Source organism: Gymnoscopelus microlampas (assembly GCF_963454915.1).
Source record: "Gymnoscopelus microlampas genome assembly, chromosome: 12".
In the NCBI taxonomy this organism is placed as follows: Eukaryota; Metazoa; Chordata; class Actinopteri; order Myctophiformes; family Myctophidae; genus Gymnoscopelus; species Gymnoscopelus microlampas.
In genome coordinates this window covers 39,654,901-39,670,573 of record NC_139949.1, presented here as the reverse complement: position 1 = coordinate 39,670,573, position 15,673 = coordinate 39,654,901, and the positions used below count along the sequence as shown (strand labels likewise).

Below are 15,673 nucleotides of genomic sequence, written 5' to 3'. Positions count from 1 at the left end.
ACACAAACATTAACCACTTGATCCCTGTTTCTAAAATAGTGAAAATAACATCTACATACAAGTACACAACGCATCACAATGTGACATGTTGTGAGCTTGTAGATGTGCTATTTGTCGCTAAAATGATTTTAGAAAATATATTAGAAAAGGTTAGAACAAGCTCATAGTGTGGCTACGAGTGCTATGAGCTTGTGGGTCTACTATTTTAGAGAAATCATGAAGATTTGTGCAAATCTTTGAATATATATACGTTTATTTTCTTTTTTTTTTAATCCCACGGTTTTGTAACCCTTTTTCACCCGGTGCCAGTTATCTAAGTGATCCTGGGCGCTACACTCCCCCTGCCAGCCTAGGGAGCCCAGAGCCGAGATCATGCCTCCTTCAATGACCCCCAAAATTATATGTATTTGGCCGCAGACCCCCATCTCAACATATTTTGTTCCAGGGACTCCCAGAAGCAAATATTGGAGTTAAAAATGTTTGCTTTAAGAATATATATATTATATTCAAAGATTTGCACACATTTTCAAGATTTTTCAAAAAATAGCAGATCTACAAGCTCATAGCGCGGCACTCGGAGCCACGCTATGAGCTTGTAGATCTGCTATTTTTGAATAGCCAAAGAAATCTTAAAATGACACGATGCTTTCTCGGTCTTAATGGATTAAGTTCCTATTTATGGGTATAACAATGACGATGAATTTTTCAAGGTTTTAAAGAAAACATTTCATGACATATTTTTTTACATAGATATTTAATATTAATGTTATATTATCAATTATTAAAATGTGTGCCCCGGGCTCGCAGGTTGGGAATCGCTAGAAACTATAGCATCATGTCCAAGGGGTGTACTTGTAGTGTACATCAAGCTGCCGATCACGCTACAGAAACAGTGAGCTCAGGAGGTCGGGAGGAGAGACAGGATCCTAACCTACAGTATGCTGGTCCATGCTGAACAGTTGGCTCCCATGGCTACTTACTTGCTGATAAAAAAAGAGGAATTGCGATGACAAGCGGTCCGGTTTCAAAACAAACACCGCAGGCTGGCTCCCCATCTTGTTCATCAAAAAAACATCACAGAGGCTGCATGGCAGCCAAAAAGCCAGACTATGTCTGCAATCTGCTGCTACTGGAAGGCTGTTTGGCATCACGTACAGCGAAGAGGCAGGTAGTTCTGGTTATTATTTTATGGGTAACATTTTACTTGAGGGTGCAAATTCATTCTGACACATGTTTTCAGCGTAAATAAGAGTGGACTCTAGGCCAGTGGTTTTCAACCCTTTTCATATCAAGTAGGCACGAATCGTATCGTGAGTTGAGTGAATCGTTACGTGCCTAATATCAAGGTCCATTATTTATTCGGCATTTGACCCACGGACCACTGTTTGATGAGATTTAGCCTCTCAGACCCAAAACTTTGAATATTTTGATATCTTTGAATAATATTTTGTCCACGATTCCATGCTGTATTGATGTTGGTACCGGATAACAGATAATGTGTTCCTGCTTGATATTCCAGATAACGGCAAACGTTAACTTTCAAGGTTTCATTTTACACTCTCAAGAGTTAAAGATCGATAAGGGTCCATTTGGTTACCAACTCTCCATCATTTAGTTGGGGACCACCTAGAACCCCCTCAAGGACTGGTTGAGAACCACTGGACTAGGCGGACACACAAACGTGACGTTAATGTTTCTGACATTTTGTACACTACCGCTTCGAGGAAAACCGCTCCCTGCTGCAGGAATGAATTCTGCGTTACTGCTCCCGATAAGCAGCTTAGTACCTTGCATGCTTAAACCCTATACTTCGTTGACCGGGGTCCCCCAGGGGTCTATCGTCGGTCCGCTCCTTTTTTCCCTCTACACCAAATCTCTTCACTGAGAATAGTCAATCTACAGGCTCACAACCCAAGCTTGTCGATCTGCATTTTCTCACCGAATGTTTGCTTATTTAGGCAGAATGTTTGCCTATTACGACGTGCCCAGAATAGTGAGGGCAGGGTTCCAAAATGCAGTGTAGAAAGTCACCTTGTGCTGTAAATTCCCCCATAACGCAGTAGTGAGAGGCACGGGTATGGGAGGGGTGGGTCTGAGGAGATTTTAAAGAACAAAAGAGGTGCCCTAGGTGTTTCAACAACTCTGGGAGCAGCTCAGACACTCAAGAGTCTCAGGAGGAGCATTAAATCAGGCTGGATTTTGACAACTTGCTTTAGAAAGGGAGGCCAAAACAACAACATGGACGACCGGCGTGTGCAGCTGAGCACGTAGGGCTGCATGGGTCGATTTATCTTCTTAGACGTTGTTCTATCAGATACTTTTCCCATTAATCAAATAAACGAGAAGCTCAGGCGTGCTGTGAGCTTGTAGATCGGCTATTTTTGGTGTGCGACACTGGCACTTAACTAAGTATAACTCAGGCTTTATGGTTAGGGTTAACAGGGCAGAAAAGGTAAAAGTGGTATTTATAAAATTGCCATCCTAATAATGAATGAGTGAGTGACTGAGTGAGTGACTGAGTGAGTGTATTTGTGTGTGCGTGCGTGTGTGCGTGCTAGGGCATTCACGAATAGTGATTTTTAGTATTCGAATTATTCGACCTATAAGTATTCGAATATTCGATTAATCGATTTGATTATAAAAAATAAAATAATAAAATAATAAAAAATAAAAAAAATAAAAAGTTTTTTTTTTTTTTTTTTTTTTCAATGACATTGATGACTGGACTCAAGGAATGCGAGTTGACGTCACACCAGAGCTCACAGCTGCGTGTCTGCTGCAGAAAAGCCACTAAAAAAAAAAAAAATCAAAAAAAAAAAAAAAAAAAAAAAACTTTTTTTTTTTTTTTTTTTTTTTATCGAATAATCGAATAGTGGTTTGATAGTCGAATAGTCGGTTTGATAGTCGAATATTCGAATATTCGATTATTCTGTTAATGCCCTAGTGCGTGTGCGTGCACATTTTTGGGTGCAGTTGGCCTGTCAAACAAGCCTGCTTGGTATTCCAGACACATACACATAAGTTAAGTAGGCCACGCTGTCTGCACACGTACACACACACATAAACGTTTCTTTACATGCTGACATATGTACGGTAGGCCTACAGACACACAAACACTGACATGCAGGCATGGGACTGACAACCCATGAACTATCTGGGGGCCACGTCGGCAGCAGATGTCATAATAGGCAAACATTTAGCAAACATTCAGCAAAAATAGCCGATCTACAAGCTAACAATGCGCCACAATGCAACGCGCTATGAACTTAAAGATCGTCTATTTGGCAAACATATCTGGTGTAGAGGGAAAAGGGAGGGGATCGTGCGAGAAAAAAGGACGCTCTGCTTCAAAATTCCGCCGTTTTTCTGAGTTTTTTTTTTCTCACGCCGTTTGGTGAACCCCCGCTGCTTTCATCCGCCAGATTGGGACGTTCACGGCATATTTTGCACCATTACGGTGCGTTCATCATTGGTGACAGCCGCTGCTGGCTGCGTGCAGCGAGCTGCGAGTCGCAGCGTGTCTGTGTGTGTCGATGCGAGGCAACACTCACACATTCACGTGCAGCATGCTTCCCCTCCTCCTGCGCCTAATGGCTGTACATGGGGCCGACGTGTGCTTTAGCGTGATTGTGTGAGTGTGGCTTCAGGAAGTAAATTCCTAGCCTCGATCTCCAGGCTTTTATTTTTTATTTTTGCTAAAAAATAAAAGCTTGGAAATTCCTGTCCCAGCTGTTGGTACGCAAAAGCGCCTCGCGTCGTCTGATGTGCCGCCCATTATTTATTTTGGGTGCGCATGCGCACCTGCGCACCAGTTATGTGCACCCCTGCATATACTGTACTGTACCAACCGATTTCAAACTCGATGGAGTGGTGCCCGCAGTGGAGTAGTTCGGATATCCAGTTGTCCAGAACCGCTGATCCAACCAATCAATCAATCAACTTTATTTGTGTAGACTTAGGGGTCCCTTAAAAAAAACACCCCTATGATACCATAAAAACATCAGCTATTACAAGAGGCAATCATACCAGTGTTTCCAAAAAGTAGACTGATATCTTGTAACACTGAGGCTGGGGCTAGACAGCAGCATAATAATATAATTCTGAGACTCATTCAGTCGACACATACATTTGTAAATCAGGTTTCTCAACAGGGCATGAAAAGTGTTGACTCCCACATTGCAGAACAACTCACTTGCACTGTACCACCTTGGTTTTCTCAATAGTATACGCGTGCAATCATTATAAGCAACCTGGAGTTAATGCATGCTTGCCTTCCTGAACTTAACCCACAGGGGGGCGGTATACAGGGGAGTACAGTAGGCTCAGAACCTTCACATCAATTGAACATGAGTAGAATTTCCTCCCCAGCATGTTAGCTTGAGCATATAATATACGGCGCTGCCTATACAGATCATCATCATCAGTCAGTTGGTCTGTTATAAAATGCCCCATGATACTTAGCTTGGCTACATACAGATTGTAACACTTGATCTGACAGATAAAAATATGGAAAGGAGAGATCCTTATCCCCTCTCGTCCTGCAAATCATTACAACACTCTTTTTGGCATTATATTTCATATCAAATGCTACTCCATACTCAGAAAATAATGTAGCAGTTGTTGAAAACCAGCACTGATAGGAGAAAGTATAGCCAAATCGTCAGCATACATAAGGTGGTTCACTAAGGTGTTTCCAATCATACAACCCGTGTTACAGTTACTTGGCTGAACAAAAAGATCATTCATGTACAAATTAAATAGGGCTGGCGAGAGTAACCCCCACTGTCGGACCCCATTTCCAACATTTCCCTTTATCTAAGTTTTAAAAACAACTTCTGATGATTAACCCGGTCAAAAGCCCTGGATGCATCAATAAAACCGACTAACGCAGAGGAATTCTGGCTTCTATATTTTTCAACCACTTCTTTCAGAGCATAAATTAAATACATAGATCAGTACCATGATTGGCCTTGAACCCAAACTGATTGTCTGTGGTATACCAAAAAATAAGGAACATAATCAAACATTTCTTTTTTTTTTTTTTTTGCATGATTCGACTGAGAGGTAATTGGCCTAATTTGTTATATTAATTAACTAATATTTTGCCCAAAATAGGATATATATTATGATTTAATGGGATTTTACAACAACTTTTTATTTTTTTTGCATGATTCGACTACCAGTCGACTATTATAGGCAACATTTGGCTTATCAGATTCAGCTATATAAATTCTTAGTCTGGGACAGGCCTAATACATATCTCCATATATGGGCACAAAAGGGACACAGACAGACCGGTACAATGGGTACTCTGTCTTTCTTTCTTTCTTTCTAGAAATTATTATTTTAGTGAAATTGTTATTAACAACTCTTTTAATTGGGACATGTCTATGATTTTCATGTTGCCATACCATGGCATACCATAGATAAGCAATAAGCCATATTACAGTGATTTTAGAACAGCTACAGTAAGAGGGTACAGTAAGTTAGCTTGTTCTAAAATCCACAGCAAACCACAACCTCTTGTGGCTAATTGCTTTGATTACATTGAAACGTGGTGAAATGTTACTCATATAAGCAGAGTGATAATGAAGCAAATGCTCAACTGACCACTCCATTTTTCATTCTAAACCACTCAAAGTGGGTGCTATAATGAAGAGGTAATGTTCCTGGACACCGCTTAATGTGAACAAAAGGTAGGATTTTAATTCACTGAAAATGAAAGTGCACTGAAGCGCAAATATACTTATGGGAACATTTTACTTCTGAGCGAAACACGGCAACATTGACTATAGAATAAAACTAAGGTCACTGCTTAATTTAAAAATCACACCCAGTGTGAAGAGAGTGGTGCCTTTGAAAGTGTAACTGGTTGCATCCTTGTGTTGCAATCAGCAACAATATGTTGTCACGTGACACGTGACAACATATTGTCACGTGTCACGTGAAGCTTGACCAATCATACGGACGGACATACGGACGGACGGACATACGGGCACACGGACAAAGTCAAATGTAGGAGTGGTTGGCACAACTCAAAAATAGGCATAGCTACAGTACATAGGCCTATGTATGTGAGCTACACACACAGATATACACACACACACACACACGCACACACACACACACACACACACACACACACACACACACACACACACACACACACACACACACACACACACACACACACACACACACACACACACACACACACACACACACACACACACACATTAAAAAAATACACAAGCAGCCAGTCAGACTCACCTATAAAGTATGACAGCAGGAGGGCCAGTACGCTTGCAGTTCCAATAGCACTGACTGCTGTACATTTCCAGCTGCAGTACTTGCTGGGCTTGTGGAGCTTAAAGGAACCTCTGCTGAAAGTGCTTCTGGGTAATAGGCGGGGTGGCGGGGAGTAGACCGAACAGCCAGAGGCCAAAGGGTAACCGTGGGCGGGGCCTGATGAGAAGAGGGGCGTGGTCTGGGAGGACGGTGTCTTGAACAGGAAATGCCTGGGAAAGAAGATGAGTGAGGTGGATTGTTGTTTAGAACTATAAAGCATTATAAACACAAATTAATAAATGTCACATACACACACACACACACACACACACACAAAAGGGGCATTGTTGATGACACCATTTCAATGACCTTACAACTGTGCTGGCTTACACAGATGCTTTGTTACACTGACTGGCTGGCTCTTCATTCGTCTCTACTCTGTGGTAACTCTACTGGGGGGTGTAGCTAATGGATTGGCAGGTGAGGGGCGTCGCACATTCAAATAATTATAACCAATCAAAACATGCTCTGTGGCTGAGTGAAGAATAAAATGTAACGCAGAAAAAACCTTCCTGAATACAAGGTTTTTAGGACTGTCTTAACCCATTGAGACCTGAAGCCGATTCTACTAAATCCGATTCTCCTAAATCTCAACAGTTTTCTGAAAAACGTATGTTTCTATATCAGTGGTGCTCAATCTTTTTCATGTCAAGGACCCCCAAAATGATATGTATTTGGCCGCAGACCCCCATCAAAATATTTTGTTCCAGGGACCCCCAGAAGCAAAGATTTGAGTTAAAAATGTTCGCTTTAAATATATATATATTCAAAGGTTTGCACACATTTTCAAAAATAGCAGATCTACAAGCTCGTAGCGCGGCACTCGTATGAGCTTGTATATCTGCTATTTTTGAATAGCCCAAAGGGTAAAATAATGCTTTTTTAGCTCAAATCTAAAAATGACACAGTTCCATTCTTAATGGGTTAAAAGAGTCCAGGGTCTGCGGTGCCGTGGCGCATGTGTAGCCGAACAGAAGGCCTGGTCCCCCATGGTGCGGAGCTTGGTACTGGGGACCTGGAGGAGGAAGCTGTTCACAGATCTGAGGGTTGTGTGGGTGGATGTTTATGGAGTAATGAGTTCCTGTAGGTAGGGAGGGGGGGGCATGTCTGTTTTGCATGTACTCTATGTGTGAGTAGCAGGACTTTGTATTCAATCCTGAATGAGACAGGGAGAGCCAGTGCAGTGGAAAATATGGCTGTTATGTGTCCATCATTTACGGACTCTCATTAGGCATCCTGGCTGGCAGCGCCGTTTTGGATGTATTGCAGCTTCTGAATACTGTTGCCAGGGATTCCAATGAAGAGTGTGTTGCAGTAGTCCAGCCTAGAGGAGATAAAGGCGCGGACAAGCCTCTCTGCATCTGAAAGGGTTCGAATGCGGCGGAGTTTTGCACAGATATTTTATATGGTCATTAAAAGTCGGGTGAGGATCAAACCTAACACCCAGATGAGGAGAAGGGGATAACCTGATAGCCAGGGACGTGCACAGATAGACTCTAGGTGGTGCTAGAGCACCTGCCCTTTGCCCTCTTGACCAGAAGTCCCTTTTGAAAAAAGGGCACAGCAGGTGTCTTCAACAGGGGGTCCGGGACCCCTAGGGGGTCCTCAGAGTTTACTACAGGGGGTCCGCCAAATCTTTATGTGATATGATTTTTCTTTTTACCATAACCACTCGAAACCTAGCATCTCTTTTCTGAGGAGAACTTTAGCCAAAATTAGCAGATCTACAAGCCCACAACGCCTCGCGCTGCGAGGCGTTGTGGGCTTGTAGATCGGCTATTTTTGGCAAAGAGGTATAGGTGTAGAGGGAAAAAAGAGCAGACCAAGTAAACAAAAAAAAGCATAATTTACTTGAGCACCTGCCCCTCAAAATGTCTGTGCACGCCACTGCTGACAGCAATAGTAAAGAGGATGTATTTGTCCCTCACTCATACAAGTACAAACGGCGAAATACATGCTCCCCAGACTGTGCTAACAATAACAACATGATGATAATAACAGTACTGATTTAAGACAAGGGAGGAAAAAGTGTAAAACCTTTTTAGCAGGGTGTTTAAAAAAGACAATAAAAAAGGTCAAAATCATTTTAGCAGCATGTGGGCTTTAAGCAATGGGGTGTATATAGAATATGAATAAGGAACGGCAGCCACCGGATATAGTGCGAGTACGTTCATGTGCCTAGTACAATATGTGCAGGGGGGGGTTTGTCCCAAAACATAAGGAGAAGAGGACATTCTATGCTGTGTTGTGAGCTAAAAGGGGTGTCGGATTGAATGCAGTCCTTTTTCCTTCTTCAGGGCTTTGACAGCCTCAGGAAAAAAAAAGACGACCTCTTGCTGACTCTTAAGCCTTGAGCTTTGAGACACCTCAGGCATTTGCCTGCCTGCATTGGCACAGACAGTCCACTGATTATTGCATCGACACTGCAAAAGCAATGTGTGAGGGTGGGGGTGAGGGTTAGGCGTGAATCTGTCAGGGTTAAGGTTAGGGTAAGGGTGAACTCTTTCTCCAATGGAAACAGAGGAGGAATTAGATTGAGCCAATAAAGATCCTGAGTTGCAGTTAAAAAGGGTTTATGGGGGATATTATAGTTAAAGACAATTTCCTCAAATGTAAGCATTACGACCTTGACTGTATTTTAAAGCACCCCCATCAGTTTTACCTGGTACAAAATAATTATTACCCCATATAAAACAGGAAAGGAAATAAGATTATTTTTAACCTCATGCCAAGGTCAAGGTCAAGTTTATTATGTCCAAAACTGGGCAATTTATGCTACAACAGATAATAAAAACTAAAAAAAAATATATATATATATATATATATATATATAACAAGAACATAGACATAGACATACTGTAGGACAAAAGGAACTGTTAGCAGCAGACACCAATCATTTTTAACTGTAGGATTAGTTGTATTCCTTTTGCAAATTTTGGGGTTAATCTGATTAGACATAAGTGGGAACGTAAGTGATGGCTTTAAGGAGCTTGTCTCAATATCTCTCCATGGCGGAGACTCTCTGCTGCAAAGTGAAACACCTATGTTCTTAATTGAACGGCCCAATAATACCACAGTATGATAGGACACTGCAACCCTCCCCTATCACCTGGTAAATATAGCAGGGAGCCAGGGACAAACATAGCCTGGGGGCCTGCTATCACTGTTTTAACTGATAAATAGAGCCGATGATTTTACTGGGTTACTAGAGGTACTGTAGTTCTGGTGCATAGTTGTGCAGTAACAGATTTTTGGTATGGTTGATGAAACCACTGAGTTTTGAGAATAACAGTGCTGTAAAACAGGTCTGTTTGTTGTTCAGTTTAACTGTAGCATTACAGTGGTACTATGTAACTATTTTGTATAAAATGTAATTTGGTCCAATCTGTATGGTAGAGTATGTTTATGTTAATGCAATATAACGTATACAATTCGGGCGGTTGTATTTGGTGTCCCCTGCTCTCTCAGCACTTATGCAGGACGCGGGTTCAAATCCGCGGTAGAACAGGAAAGTTACAGTGCAGCTTTAATAGGAAAATGTCTTCTGACGCGAGTGCATTTTAAGGCTCTACGGTTGAAGAAAGTGTGGTCAGACTCAGAACTTGAAATAAAAAGCCAAATGGAGCTCCAACGACAAAAAGCAAGAAAGGGAAAGACAAGATAAGAAAGAGAAGAAGGAGACGACGGCCAGGTTAGACCTGGAGATAGAGAGGATTAGGCGTGGCGAGGGTCATGGGGCCTGCAGAGCAGCGAGGCACAGAGGACTCCACCGTCGACCGGGTGGAGACAGTTGCTAAGTCTCCCTGGAGAGATACAGGGGAGCAGCAGCCTGTGCAGGAAGCTGCAGTTGTTAGTGAAAAAGAGCCAGTCAGTGGTTCGGTTAGGCTGGAGGTTGAGGATAAAGAAGTAGCCATATGGACAGAGGTTACTAGAGCCAGACCAATTTATTGGCCATCATTTGACTTTTTTGATCCCATTGGGATCTACAATTATGCAGGCGATGTGTATTTTTTTGAATGTTTCAAAAAGGTCTTTAATGGTTAAACTGTTCAGTTTATGTGTATATTTTAATGTGTGTTTTCTTGTTTATTGTATAATCAAAGTTAAATGTTATTTTCTTATATTGACATTTAATATGTAATTAATTAACTTAATACATTTTCGATCAAAAGATTCAAGATTATTTTGGTTTATTTGTTATTTATTTATTTGTTTGTTTATAAGATAAATCTTCTCCACTGGAAACTAATCAAATCTTTTTTTTTTCAAATGGATTACAACTGATTAAGCACTTTTTGGCTAAATATCAGTCAAAACATTAGTAAACAGTCACTAAAACATTTGGATCAGCGTCGGACCCAAATATCTGGCATCCGTCGGGTTCTAGTTACTTCAAAGGAGGATAAGGAATCAAAGGCTACTGATGTTGGCAGGGAGACAGGTGCCAGCTACTGTAGTGCTGCCCAGGCAGTGGAGGCCATAGCAAGGAGGTTGAAGGTGGGTGTCGTTGCTAACGTGACTGAGGTTTCTGTGGTGACTGATGTGGTAGCACCCATAGCGGAAGAGGTGGCCGTGGTGGTTACCACTGAAGTTGAGGCTGTAGTGTAGCACACTGTTTCCCAAACAGTGGGACCAATTGTTGTTATGGGTAGCAAGTAAATATCCCCTTTTTTCGTTTCCTACATTTGAAAAATATATAATACTAGAGTTTCGGGGGGCTACGCCCCCCTCAACCCCAGCCGCGCACGGGGCTTTGCGTTTGTTGGGCCCTCCGTGTCCCTGTCTCTGTATCCGTGTAGCTGCAGCACAGAGTGGGCAGTATAGATGGGGATTATGGCTGTTAGAGGCATGTACGCGCAGGGGGCCCGCGTGGGCGTGTGTATATGGGGGTAGACAAATTGTCTAAGTAACATTAGCAAAAAGGAAAAAAAAAAGAAGAAATTGTAAGAAAGTGTAATGTAAAAGTTACAAAATGATGAAAAATAAGTAGAAGAAATTATATTTTGTATGTTTCGCGGACCACCAGGGGGTCCGCGGACCCCCTGGTGGTCCGCGCGGAAATCGTGGGATGAAAATTTCCAAAAGGAAAAAAACGCCGTCGACCGGGTGGAGACAGTTGCTAAGTCTCCCTGGAGAGATACAGGGGAGCAGCAGCCTGTGCAGGAAGCTGCAGTTGTTAGTGAAAAAGAGCCAGTCAGTGGTTCGGTTAGGCTGGAGGTTGAGGATAAAGAAGTAGCCATATGGACAGAGGTTACTAGAGCCAGACCAATTTATTGGCCATCATTTGACTTTTTTGATCCCATTGGGATCTACAATTATGCAGGCGATGTGTATTTTTTTGAATGTTTCAAAAAGGTCTTTAATGGTTAAACTGTTCAGTTTATGTGTATATTTTAATGTGTGTTTTCTTGTTTATTGTATAATCAAAGTTAAATGTTATTTTCTTATATTGACATTTAATATGTAATTAATTAACTTAATACATTTTCGATCAAAAGATTCAAGATTATTTTGGTTTATTTGTTATTTATTTATTTGTTTGTTTATAAGATAAATCTTCTCCACTGGAAACTAATCAAATCTTTTTTTTTTCAAATGGATTACAACTGATTAAGCACTTTTTGGCTAAATATCAGTCAAAACATTAGTAAACAGTCACTAAAACATTTGGATCAGCGTCGGACCCAAATATCTGGCATCCGTCGGGTTCTAGTTACTTCAAAGGAGGATAAGGAATCAAAGGCTACTGATGTTGGCAGGGAGACAGGTGCCAGCTACTGTAGTGCTGCCCAGGCAGTGGAGGCCATAGCAAGGAGGTTGAAGGTGGGTGTCGTTGCTAACGTGACTGAGGTTTCTGTGGTGACTGATGTGGTAGCACCCATAGCGGAAGAGGTGGCCGTGGTGGTTACCACTGAAGTTGAGGCTGTAGTGTAGCACACTGTTTCCCAAACAGTGGGACCAATTGTTGTTATGGGTAGCAAGTAAATATCCCCTTTTTTCGTTTCCTACATTTGAAAAATATATAATACTAGAGTTTCGGGGGGCTACGCCCCCCTCAACCCCAGCCGCGCACGGGGCTTTGCGTTTGTTGGGCCCTCCGTGTCCCTGTCTCTGTATCCGTGTAGCTGCAGCACAGAGTGGGCAGTATAGATGGGGATTATGGCTGTTAGAGGCATGTACGCGCAGGGGGCCCGCGTGGGCGTGTGTATATGGGGGTAGACAAATTGTCTAAGTAACATTAGCAAAAAGGAAAAAAAAAAGAAGAAATTGTAAGAAAGTGTAATGTAAAAGTTACAAAATGATGAAAAATAAGTAGAAGAAATTATATTTTGTATGTTTCGCGGACCACCAGGGGGTCCGCGGACCCCCTGGTGGTCCGCGCGGAAATCGTGGGATGAAAATTTCCAAAAGGAAAAAAAAAAAAAAAAAAAAAAAAATATGAAGGTGGTTGCTTGTTTTTCTGAAAGCTGGCGAATGGCAGCCCTTTCTGCAAGATGGCGGCCGCCTGGTGTTGTTGTGATTTGGTCGTGCGCACGTGCTGTCGGTTACACAGCGTTGTACTGGCGAAGTATAGTTCTCGCTTACACAGACATGTCCAGACATGTTGTAGGTCCCTCCGTGTACCTGTCTGTGTGTCCGTGTAGCTGCAGCACAGAGTGGGCAGTAGAGATTTCTGGCGCAGGCTGTGCAAACCTGGCAACGCAGCGCATGCTGGCGCACGTTACACCAGAAATGGTGCCTGGAGAAAATGGTGACCAAAAAAAAAGTGTTGAAAAAAAGGAAAAAACCCCCGCAGCGGCTGGCTGCTGTTGTCGTGATGAGGTCGTGCGCACGGTAAACGGTACGAAGCTGGCTCCCCTTCCGTTTTGTCCGACATTTGGTGAGTAGAATTAATTATGTTGCGCGGTGGAAACGGTGTAGTGAGCAGTGAGATGTCCCCTACGCGAGGCGTAAATTCAGCGCGGCGGCCGTGGCGAGTCAGTAGGCGACATGTGGTCTGGCGGTGCGTTGTTTATTCGATAACAGAGCTGTGGGGTGTCACCACCGAGGGTGCGGAAGTTGCTCGCCATTTATATAGTTAGATGTATTTTAAAAGATTTAAAAAATAAATAAAAAAATAAACTGTCACACAACTTTTAATCAATTAAAACAATTTCAAAAGTTCATAAATTCAATTTAAAAATCTAATAATTTCCATTAAAAAAAAAAAAAAAACGTTTTGAAGAAGTGAAACTAGCAGATCTACAAGCTCACAACGTGGCACAAAGCGACGTGAGCTGCTATTTTCACCAGTTTGAGTCCCGGGCAAACATGTCATTTCTCTTTTGCGGTCTTGAGCTAAAAAGTTTGGGAACCACTAGGTGTAGCATGTCAGGTTGCCAGGGAGGTTGAGATCAAAGCTAAAGGTGCTGAGCCTGAGAAAGCAGCGGGTGGCCGGCTGTTGGAGATGAAGGCCTAGGGCAGTGTTGCCTCAAGCCCAGTAAAAACAGCTTTGTTGCAGATTCTCCATACTGGCCTGGGGAGAGTGCAGTGGCAAAGACAGGCACACAGGAGCCGAAGAAGGCCCCACGGTGTGACATCTTCGTCTAAAGCCTTAATCTTGACCATATATATACTGTATTGTATACCAGGGGCCAGGGCCATGTAGACAAAGTTGCAGATTGTAGGGAGTCCCTAACAGTAACTGTCAGCGAGGTCAGGGCCCTGTTACACCGGACAAAGGGACAGGCTGTTGAAACATAACATCACCAGGAGATGTCATGTCTGTTAGAGCTAGGCGGCGGTCAGCCTGAGGTAGTAGGAAAGTAGAGGTTCAAGGTCAAGGTTTCTTTATGGTTACATCTTGTGTACAGAATCAGATACATAAGAGTACATTTATTTCTGGTTCCTCAGACATTGTAGCATAATAATACTAATACTAATACTACTACTACTAATAATAATAATATACAACCAGAAAAAAAGAAAGAATCTCTAACAGCAGCAGTATTAAAGGACAAGTCTGGACTAAAATAACATATAGCCTTTTTTTCCTATATTGATCCCAAATGGGCAGAGCCCATAAACATATCGCTCCTTTTTGTTGCGGTCAAACGTGTTTTCATGAATCTGTTATTAGTTGTCATTACACACGCATCCATGCCTTGGTTGTCCCACACGAGCCGCCTTAGTCTGCTAAACAGACCAACGGCGAATATACAGCCGTTATGGGTTTTGCCAAGTCCCGTAAAAAACGCGCTGTGATTGGCCAGTACAGTGACTTTGATTGGCAGTTGCACTCACCCCAGAACATGATTTACAAGAGTGTGTCAGCTCATGTGGGACAACCAAGGCATGGATGCGTGTGCAATGACAACTAATAACATTCATGAAAAGAAAAAAAACACCTTTTGACTGCTACAAATAATATGAAATGGGGGCTGCTGGGGAAACTGGACGACAGGCAATTCTGCAAATAGACCCCATGGCCAGTCATTTAGGATCAATATAAGTAGGAAAAAAAGGCTATATTGTGGTGGATATACACACACAGGACAATTATTAAGTACAGTTATAATTCACAATGTTTACAATAATTTGTTCTACTTTACCAGAGGCAGTATTTCCTTTAAATGCATAGGTGCTGTTACCTTTAAGAGTTAATACACACCTCCAAGGTGGTGACGTAATTACCTGCGCGGAACGGAACGCTAGTGTGTGATTCGCACAGGCGGAGGCTCAATTCGCCATACAATATTTTATATTAGTCTGGACTTGTCCTTTAAGAAAGAGTGTTTCCCAAGCTTATTATTGTCTCCATCAGGCATGTCCAAAAGTCACGGCAATCGGTACACGATATCTCTATAGTCATTAAACAAAACGGAGCGCTCCGTTTTGAACAAAAAGCCTCAAATCATGAACGCAGCGTACGATTTCCGTAAAACTTTGCACACACTTTCTCTCTAGGCCGAGGAAGAAATGCCACTTGAATTTTTTTAAATCAGCCTCATGGTGGCGCTATAACAGGCCGATTTGTGTTTTTACCTACAACTGCACTGATCAGTGTAAAACGTTGTATTCGCGCTCCCTAGCGGCCAAGGAAAAAACCTTTGCCCAGCATTTTTCACATCTGCCTTTTATAGCGCCACCAGGAGGCCGACTTAGGTAAAACATATTTTTTTATATTACAGATTTTATCCAAATCTTACGCAAATCGGTACACATGATCTCTATAGTCATGTGATCAAGACGAATCTGTCAGATTTTTCATATTCCATCCTGATTGGCTAAGATTGACATCTAAAGTTTGCAGGAGTGGCCCGTTTAGGACAATTGCTGCAATCAT

General features: G+C 42.3%; 1 protein-coding gene across 1 annotated transcript in view; it reads right to left on the bottom strand.

Annotated features, from left to right (window-relative positions):
* LOC311057329 (teneurin-2-like) overlaps positions 1-15,673 on the bottom strand; it is a gene marked incomplete at its 5' end in the record, with an annotated part of 126,484 nt that overhangs the window by 74,005 nt on the left and 36,806 nt on the right. Inside the window, one exon of the mRNA XM_084074284.1 lies at positions 6,271-6,518. Coding sequence (XP_083930410.1) covers positions 6,271-6,518 — 248 coding nt within the window. The remainder of the gene's footprint in view (positions 1-6,270; positions 6,519-15,673) is intronic.